Raw genomic sequence first — 10,474 nt, 5'->3', positions numbered from 1 at the left:
CCCCCCCCCCCCCCAAAAGCCTCAAAGTTATACTGATTTAACTCTACTGGTTTAGAAAGATAAATTTGAATGGGAGTATCCCCCTTGTATTGATAGTAGACTCATTTTGGCAGATGAGTGCCTTGCATCAATTGAAATTAAACTGGTAAACGATAAGAACCTATGGGCCTAATCTGTAAACCGCCTCACACATATCCCAAAAGGTGGAACAAAAACATTGAGATCACAATTTTTTTTTCACAAAATGGGAGATCTCGGTTTCTGGCCAGCCCTAGTTAGCATTCCTCCCCTAGCCATCTGATATTCTTGTTGTCCCATATTGTTCATTTGTTTCCCTATTTTTGACAATTTCACATTCACTGGGTCTCAAAAGATCTGAATTCAATTCCCAATATAGACTCCTGTGTAACCCTGGGAAAAATAGTGAAGCACAGCTTCCCACCCCGCCCTGCCCCCCCAATCTCCTCCTAACTGTGGAACTGAGAATACTTCTCTGCCTCACAGGGGCAGAGGGTTGAGTATAAATGAATCAATATTGGCAAGTTGCGGGACATAAATGTCTTTTTTTGGACCATCTTCTGTTGGAGAGAGAGAGACCAGCTTTTGAGCTCACACAAAGCTCTTCTCCAGGTCTGGGAAACTTAGGGCTAGTCTACACTGACAATGCTAAAGCGCTGCCGTGGTGGCAGTGCTTGTGCCTTGTGTGGTCCCGGCGCAGCGCTGGGAGAGCACTCCCCCCCCTTTATTAATTAAAAAAAAACCACCACACCCCGCCCCACGAGGAGCATGGCTCCCAGCACTGGGGCACTGTTTACATTGGCGCTTTACAGTGCAACAATTTCTGCACTATGGGGAGTGTTTTTTCACACCCCTGAGCAAGAAAGTTGCAGCGCTGTTAATTGCCAGTGTAGACAAGCCCTTAGGCCAGGTGTACATCACACAGGGGTGTGGGGGGGGGGGGGGGGGAAAAACCCAACAACAACAACCCAAACCACCTACCCCCCTGAGAGACATAAGGCTATGTCTACACTGCACAGCTTTTAGTGACAGGGCTGTGCCACTACAGCCGTGCTGCTAAAAGGCACAGTGCAGTGTACCCACAGTTTGTCAGCAGGAGAGAGCTCTCTTACTGACAAAAAACTTCCACCCCCAATGAGCAGCGTTGTCTGCAGGAGATCAGTCCTGCCAGCTGTTCACACTGGTGCTTGTTGTCAACGAAACTTTTGTCTTTTGGGTGTGTATGTGGGGTGTTTTTTAAAAACACTGTTGAATAACATAACATAACATGTCTTTCACTTGCCAGTGTAGACAAAACCACAGTTATACCAACCTACCTCCCAGTGTACACAGTACTAAGGTGAGGAGTTACTGAACATTGTAGTTATATTCCCGAAAAGTGCTACTTTAAGCAAAATGATGTTAAGCAAACCAAATTTCCCCATAAGAATTCATGTAAATAGGGAGGGACAAGTTCCAGGGAGATTTTTTTCACTAGACAAAAGATATTATATACATATACGTACCAAGTTTTAAATAATTTTAAACAATGTAATACTGTACTCACCAATGATGTTTGTGAAGCTTGGTTGAGGCAGGGGTGTAGCAGGGCTTGACCCATTCTTCCTGCCCAGCGCACCTGTCAGGGAGTGGAGTCTCCCCGGCTGGAACGCTAGGTGGAGCGGGGCAAGCCAAACAATCTTATAATGGAATGTAACGCGACTTTAAATGAGTATGTTCTCTAATAGATCAGCAACCTAATAACAAAACAATGTTAACCAGGATGACTAAGTGAGGAGTTACTGTATGCCAGGAGACCATCAATATAGCTACTGCCTCTCGCGTGCGGTAGATTAACTGCACCAACAGGAGGTCAGCGGCCTTGTATCATGGTGTCACCTATCCGTGTTAGTCTGTATCCACAAAAACAACAAGGAGTCCAGTGGCACCTTAAAGACTAACAGATTTATTTGTGCGAAAGCACTGGACTCCTTGTTGTTTTCACTAAACACTGCTACAGTGGAGCAGCTGTACATTGTATGTGAAGACAAGCCCTTACTCAGAGTGTCACTGCAAAATGCAAAGTATAAGATTGTTTAGCATAAATAGTCAACACATTTCAAGGGACCATTTATGGTAAAGTGGCCCATTAAACACCCCTCCAGTCATAGGGAGGAAGGGGGTGGGGTATTAGTGGATTATAGATTGTTGTAATAAGCCATAAATCCAATGTCTCTATTCAGTCCATGGTTTTTAATATTTAGCAAAGTTATGAATTTAAGCTCCCAGGCTTGTCTTTTGAAAGTATTGTGTATCCTGGGACGACATAGTGACAATGGTGCATTCAATAGTGGTAAAACAGTTGAGTACTATAGGTACTGAGACCAGAGAAGACGAAGAGTGATGAGCATCTCGCTCACCAACAGAAGTTGGTCCAATAAAAGATATTACCTCCCCCATCTTGTCTCTATTATCCTGGAATCAGCATGGCTACAACACCACCACCACAAACATTTGAGATCCTAAACAGAGACAGGGGGGAAAAAATCTGAACTATATCTTAAAAAAAAGATTCACCAGAGATCCTTGTTTTGATTTCTAGCTGCCACCTCCTCTTCCCTGTCTTGTAGGAACAGTCAAGTGATTGCAATCAGACCACCTCATTTACCAAAACAACATGCCTTGCTCTACCTACCCACCCTAGAAACAGTTATCAGTGACACATACTTAAGAGTCTTAAAAACAAAATGTAAGTTTACTTCTGTGCAAAGAAAGCTCACCATGCATATCTACATCTGTGGAGAACTCTGTCCAAATACTGTAACAGTATTTGTCAAGTAGCAAGGGAGATCTGTTAGAACAGTTACTCATGTACTTAAGTAACCCCCTCAAAAATGCTTCACAGGGATCGAACCTCTCCCGTTTTCTATTCCCCCCTCCCCACCTCCGAATTTCAGGAATGTTATCTCTCAGCATCTAGTTATCCAATAAGTTAGAAGAATGCAGTAAACCCAGCAGGGGTTTTAGATTCAATCACTGCCAAATGGATTGGGGGGGGGGTCCACTATTGCGTAGGATAAGGTCTAATTTACAATAAGGTCTGATGAAATCTTTAGACTCAAATTTAAGTTTTAAAAAAAAAGTTTCCTAAAGACAATTAATAAAATACCCCACACCTTTTACCTGATTTAATTTGATTTAGTGGAAAGCTATTGGAAAGAAGAAAGAGGTGAGGAGGGTAGTCAGTCAGAGACCATGAAACTAAAAACAAAAACACCCACACTCCACATTTTAAAGTGTCTACTTCACAGTAACTGAAGTTAATACCCAGTGAGACTTAAACTGATTAAATTTCTGTAAAAGTTATCTATTCTCAGTCACTTTCCCAATAGTCACTGTTAAGAAAAGGGTGTATGATTATGTTACTTGCTATCAGAAATGATTAAATTTTAAATAATCAGTTTAGTTATTTCTAGTTCTGAAGGCCTCAACTAGCATTTAAAAAAATTAGACTAGGTACTTTGCAAGTCTAGCAATGTCTGCAACAAACTCAAAGTGTGCTATTTTAAGCCTATCAAGGAAAAAAAAAAAAATCACAAGCACTGCACAGAAAAATAGGTTTGAATAAACGTGTCAAAACAGCTAAATAAGTTTGGCTCCCTTCTCAATTTTAAGAAATGCGGGTGGTTTTATTTTAAAACATTTGAAATTTCCAATAATGATTGCAGACAATGTAATTAAATCTCTCACAAAAGAATTCAGTCAATACCAGTTTCCAACCCAAGAATAGCTAGACAAGAGACTTGTTGTGTCTCATGAAAATAATTCACAACCTGACTAAAAAAGTGTCTTCCAAGGTTTTAAGCTAACCTTGTTAACAACAAACCTTTAAGAGTACTAATTATGTTAACCCAGAATATATTAAAGTTTCATAAAAATTGCTTTGAAAATCTAAAGGTTCCAAATCATTTAGACAAATTTAAGACTCTAGCTATCCTCACATAAAAGTAGGATTTTGTAAAAACAGAGATAGCAACTCTTAAAAGTCTTAAGACTAGACCTCTAAATTCCACGTCCTTGCATGATTAACCTTCTGGTGTACTTTCAAAGGGCTTTAAAAACAAAGTTGCTGAATGCCATGACAAACCCCTTTAAAATGTCTGCAGTTACCTGCTGAGGCTCAAAACTGAAAGCTTTAGCAAACACATGTTCTGATGCTGCTATTAACAACTGAGCTTAAAAAGGCCGAACAGTGGAGGGCACTCATGTATTACACTGAAAACAATATCCATTTCTGGAGCCGGGAAGGCAGTTTAGTTAGATCAAAAATTACAAAAAAATACTTTCTCCAGAACGAGAGATTGCAATTTAAAACAGCAGTAGCGACAAACATGCAACTAAAATTCATTAGTTATTGGTGGCTGGAAGAACGACTAACAAATTAATCATTCCCTAAGGACATATAAATAAGTAGGTTACCATCTGCCCCAAAACTATGTTAATATAAAAACAGAGGTCGAAAAGTGCAGTGGTTAAAATAGGCTACAAAAGCTACCAACATTTTTGATTACAAGTTGCAGATAAACCCGAATTCTTGGGTTTGCGGAGCGAAGAACATTTCTGAACTTAAGTTTAAGGCAGACAGACAAAGTCACTGCAACACCTAGTTGTTTAATTTTCCCAGTGTGGAAAGAGCTGAACAGGAGACTCCAAAAGCCAATGAAACCTGCCTGGATGCAACACCTCAGAGCGGAGGAAAGTCTTTTGCTCTACCTGACCCACCACTGTTTCTTCCTCAGCGCTCAATTACTTCCACCAGCAAGTCCTTCGTCCATAAACAAGGCGGCCCTAGACCACACTTAACACTAGTACAGTGTTTAAGACCAAGCTAAACGGCGCAAACCCCGCTGCCAAGGTCAATTGCATGAGAGTCCTAATTGTAAGCTTGACATCAACTTACCACCCACAGCAGGCAGGAGGAGGCAAAGGTTAGAGCAGCAGCTCTGTCAAAACGTCACATGCTGCAGGGTTTAGCAAGAGGACTTGCTCAGTACAACCAATATAATGTTTCACTTACGTAAAAGGGAAAAAACAAGCAAGACATTTTCCCCCTTCCAGTCCGTCAGCCTGCCTTACAGGCTTCACCCAATGGCTAGCATTTATAGCTCTGCAAAGATTAGCCAGCACCAGCACACCCCACAGCGAATAGTGTCATCCCTGGATGCAGTAACGTTGAATGAGCCAACGTAGAGCTTTGTTCAATTCAAACAGCACTAACTAGCTGTTAATTTAAACCGCAGCAACGGGCCACTGAAGGCGTGTTCGAGTCTCAAGTTGGGCCGCACTGTTGATACAATAATATTTCCCTCAACTATAATCTGACCCGTCTCTGAGCACCTCACACCGATTCAATGGACAACTTTTGGAGCATACATCATGTTTGCACAAGGAGTTCTGGAATCGGGCTCACGTTTTTAAGGGCTCGTTAACTGACAGTTTCCTGCATGAAACTCATTGTTTTGAGAAGCTACAATTTAGGAATACCTCCTGGATAGCAGCATGCGCTGAGCAAATATATTTTGATGATTATTAGAGAGTCCAATTGGAGTCCCAATTTGAATGGATGCCCAAATACAGGATACAACTTCAGTTCTTAGCCTGGAAAGAATTTTTTTATTTAAGAGTGGCATACTGCATTTTAAGAACCCTACACTTTAATGGCTGTAATCCAGTACAATGGGCATTTTAAACCCTTTTGTGAAAATGCTAATTTTCAGTATGTGGTATTATTCTCAAGTGACCACCTGCTGATTTTTTTGACCTGTTAATCGATCACCAGGTTAGCAAAACCATTTTCTAGCACACCGCATTGTTCTCAGAGGCGGGTCTCAGATTGCTTTGCAAATGTTCTCTTGCAAAAGAGCGAGATAAGGGCTTGATTTTATTATTGCAATTATGCATATATTTGATCATTTCTCAGGCAATCGGGCTGGAATTTTAACTTTCTAATGGAGCTTCATCCCTTGGTATTTATGGACACGCCTAGGTGGGAGAATATCTAGATTATTCTGAAGAGGAGAGAGAAACTATGGTTAATCCCGAGTCCAGATTTTTTTTTAAATCATGTCAAGGCTGTTTTATTTAGCTAAGGGGTTCCTGGAGATGGTTTAACTCCCACCCACTTCTTCTGATCGTTATCACGAACAGCAGCGGAGAGATTTCTGCAACGGTTTCTAGAACTTTGTTCCAAGCTGGTATTGTAGGAGTGGAGAAAGAGCAACAACAGTCAGGTAGTTCTAGCTCAGGATGGGCGGCCCCCCAGCCCCTTTCTGCGGGGTAAGAGGAAGGTTAAGACTAGAGGGAAATCTGCCCAGAGATTCACCAGCAGGGCTCCTGAATAATACAAAGTTTGGGCGGGGCACTGGGGGCAACCCGTGTGTCCACAAGTCCTTCAAGAGCAGGAGCAGTAATTCCCAGCCCTGAACACCACGTTATGCGTCTCTGGGCGAAGGGGAAGCTACTCTCCAACTTCAAAAGACCGTTGGGGAAAATGTACAAAGTTTTCTTTACAACTTGCCTAGTACTGCCAGTGACCCCTGGGTGGCGCAAGAAAGCAATGAAAGTTCCCCAATAAATTAAAGTCAAGCAATGCGCTAGATTGTGGATACCGGGCTAATTTTGTCTGTTACCGATTGACACGCACCCCTTTCCCCCAAAAAAATGCCCATCGAACCGGAGGTACGGTAGCCAAAGCAAAAAAGTTAGGACTCTACAAGGATTAAAAAACAAACAAAAAAAAAACCACTCCACCCCAATCTTGGGTATTTAATAGACAGACATGCACACCACCCACCAGGCAGGTTCCAAAGATGGTGCTTTAAATTGCTGTCCTTCCAGAACTTGCAAAATCATTAAAAAAAACAAAACAAAACAAAAAAAAAAACCTGATACCGGTTACTTTAAAGGATGAGAAAAATCCCTCTCTTCTCCCTCCCCCCACTCCCTCTGGAGTAACTCTGCAGCTTCAGGAGAGTTATTAACCCTTTTGTTTCAGCACAGCCCCCGGAGGTGACTCTCCAGCAGTGGGCAGAGATTTACATGTGGAAACATCACCTCCATCCCCCCAGCCTAACCATATGCACAAAGGAAAACAGTCATGCATTAAACATGGGATTTATTGCCTTCTGGCCAGCTTGCTGTTTCTTAAGTCACCATTAACCGGACCCAACAATTGGACATTTCGGCTCAAAGAAAGAAGGGGGGGGGGGGATAAGAACTCGAATCTCCTGCGGTTTGGGAATAGGCGGCTCCTGTTATATACATTGTTATGGATCATTTTTACCTATGGAAAAAAAAGTGACTAAGCATTCAATTGAATATTTGACCTTTAAAGACATAAAAGCCGACTCACAGAATTACAGAGTCCAGGTTGCTTAGGGTAGTAAAGTCCTGCAGACCCTCCCACCCCAAATATCTCGAGTCAGCTGGTGCTTTAATAATAATAAAATAATCTGAACTATTTGCAAAACCCACCTTCATCTCTCTTGGGGAGGATACTGAAACTGATGATTCCTAATTGAGACCGGAGAAATTCATTGATCTACATAACCAGGGAAATTCAGTTCTAATACCACCATCCCCAAGAAGTTGCAGAGGTTGCTATCCAGTCTGTCAATAGGAATTATGGGATGAGTGGCATTAGATCCGCACCGATTTTTTTAAGTGTAGGTTGAAATTTAAACTGAGAATTAACATTGAAGGAATCGGCCCATGTAGTAGTCTACAAGTGCTACAAATTCTCCCCAGTTTAGCGATGCACCAACAGAAAAACCCTGGGAACGTATGAGAAGATGCTGCACAGTATCGATGAAACTTTCACATAGGATCCAGGAATTACAACGCTGCCCAATTCGTTTCTAGTGGCAAACTAACCGCACTTATACTAGGCGATCAATTCCCTACCCCCCTCTCGATTGCCCCCTCTGCGCACCCCGCGCCCACAGATCTGTGATAACTTCACTGCAAATGTAATTTTCTTTTCCCTTTAAAACACAAAGTTCCAGAGCATGTAACAGTGGCTCCCGATATTAAAAGCCCCACACCACCCAAATACAAAACACACGCGCACACACACCACGTTAGCTCACCGGAGTTATTTTAGGAAGTCGGAAATCAAAGATGGCTGGAGGTCAGGCTACAAAAGGTCCAGGGCGATTGTGATCTCCAACCAAACTAGCCAAAGCAGTTTTTTTTTAAATCCCCCACCCAAAAAAAAAACCCTCATAAAAGAAATAAACCCAGAGAAACAAAACTAAAGCCTTCCCTCATGCCTGCGCTAAAGAGATGGTTTGCAACTCCTTTCTCTGTCTCTCCCCCCCGCCCCAAAAAAATCCTTTCCGGCTGGGTAGGGTTTGGGGGTTCACCTTGCATTAGGCTACAACAAAACTGGCTGTACTAAGACACGTAGCAGATCGCATCCTGCTCCCCTGGCGTGAGAAGGTAGAGAGCCCGGATCCCCCTCCAGAGCCAGCACACGTTAACCTTTAAGGGGGATGGGGAGGAAAGACTCTCACACACCCAACGGGGACGGCAGAGCAACACACGGAGAGATTTCTGCTGCGATCCGAGTGGTCAGCAAAGAGCAGCCATCGGGCTGGAGCTCTGGGCAGAGCCACTGGACAGTTTTAAGGGGAAGAAAAAGAAAAAGAAAAAAAAGATCCCGTTGCGATCTCAGAAGGAAAAGGAGGATCAGGCCCGATATCAGTCGAACAATGATTGAAGATAAGTGAGGGGGTGTTTTTTTTGGGGGGGGGTAGATTATGGGAATAAATGGTACAAACAACGAGTGGTCAGTGTAGGGTCATGATCTCGAGCCGAGTCCAGTGGGGGGGGGGGGGGGGGACTGACAAAGCCACACACGCACCCACACAAAACCCCTTATTCCCTGGCTGATTTCTTTGCACATCAATTAAAGTTGGTAATTGGCGAGCCTCCGTCTCTTACTTTGCGCCTTACCACTTGCAGCATCTGGGGGCTCCTCCTCGGAGTTGATGTGCTGGGGTTTCGCCTGCTTGCGTCTCGACATGGTGCACAAGCATCGGGAGCAAAATAGTAGCAATTATTTTCTTCTTCACAACAAATTCCTAGAGTTGGGAAATTACCCCCCTTGGGCGGAATGCGCATGTCAGAGTAATTATGATTATCAATAATGCATTGCGATTTATCATGGGTCCCTGACAGCTGATTGGCCTGAGTCCAAGGGCTCACAGATTATTCAAATAAGGTCCATTGATCAGGGAGCAGAGGGGAACGCTGGGCATTGTAGTTTTCCCACTGCTGCTCCGTCCCATGCATGTGACAAAAGCGTGTGCTCCTAACACAGCTCTGGGGGAGCCAGTCTCATCATTTCCTACTACCTGATTGGATCATATTTCCTTTAAGGGGAGGGGGGCGAAAGAGGAGCATGAATCCATCTTTGAGAGTAAACAAACAATCTGGCAGCCTGATTTTCTGTGCTATCCAGGGGGACAAAACCTTTGTTATCTCACCTGTCCTTTTTATTGTCTATTCATGGTTTAAAGATTATTTTTAAGTAAGCAGAACCTTGAAACAATGAAGTGTGGAGGGCTAATTCTTCCGTTTGTCATTAGATATGATGGGAAAAGCAAGGCGCATGATCATGTGCTTGCCCAACTGGATAAATTGGATGACAATATTATGGTATGGGAGGGATGGTATGAGGCATGGGAGGGGAGGATTAAAAAAGCAAAACCCAGCATACAGAATAATGTGTATGTAAACTATTGGCACATTGTTTTATTTTCTTTCAAATGCCTTATTCAAGACTCACTTTCTTCTGGGAGGGTCACCAAAAATGGGTCAGTCATAATAATTATTAAATAATTACAATACTGCAAAAAGTAGAGTGGGTAACAAAAATTAAAAAAAACTGGAATTTGAAAAACTACCACCAGAAAACAAAAACTTCTTTCAAAGGATATGCATTTGCCCAAGTATAATCTCTCTGCTGTTTATTCCTACCACTTATTACATCACATCTAAAGAGAGGCACTGGTCTTGCAAACAGATCCATACCAGCAGACCTGCTGGAACCATTTAGAGTCCCACTGAAATCAATGTCCCTATGTGTGGATTTGGTCACAGGATTGGACCCCCTAGTTGGAACCCCATAGTAGTAAATTGGGGCCTTAGTTACTGATCCTACAACGTGATCTCATGAGTGGAGGTTGGCTGTGCCCACTCTGAACCCCACTGTCAGTGGCAGCAGGGATCTACGCAGGGGTAGAAGCTTCTGATGCAGAACTCCTTCCATGACTAAAGGCTTAGAATAGATGATAAACTCTTTAGGGCAGGGGCCCTGCCTTTCTGTTTGCGCTGCAAAGCATTCAGAACCCTTTGAGTCCCATAACCATGATGAATAACAATATTGTTATTGCTTAAAGTATTTTATTTTATA

General features: G+C 42.8%; 1 protein-coding gene across 1 annotated transcript in view; it reads right to left on the bottom strand.

The window, feature by feature from the left end:
- Positions 1 to 9,151, bottom strand: part of SALL4 (spalt like transcription factor 4) — a 21,038-nt gene extending 11,887 nt beyond the window's left edge. Inside the window, exon 1 of the mRNA XM_034787958.1 lies at positions 9,013 to 9,151. Within this exon, the coding sequence (XP_034643849.1) occupies positions 9,013 to 9,082 (70 nt within the window). The 5' untranslated portion in view covers positions 9,083 to 9,151. The remainder of the gene's footprint in view (positions 1 to 9,012) is intronic.
- Between the last annotated feature and the right edge of the window lie 1,323 nt (positions 9,152 to 10,474).

The sequence above is a fragment of the Trachemys scripta genome, chromosome 12 (genome assembly GCF_013100865.1).
Source record: "Trachemys scripta elegans isolate TJP31775 chromosome 12, CAS_Tse_1.0, whole genome shotgun sequence".
NCBI lineage: Eukaryota > Metazoa > Chordata > Testudines > Emydidae > Trachemys > Trachemys scripta.
Note: the sequence above shows the minus strand (reverse complement) of the source record. Positions and strands in the feature narration are given on the sequence as shown.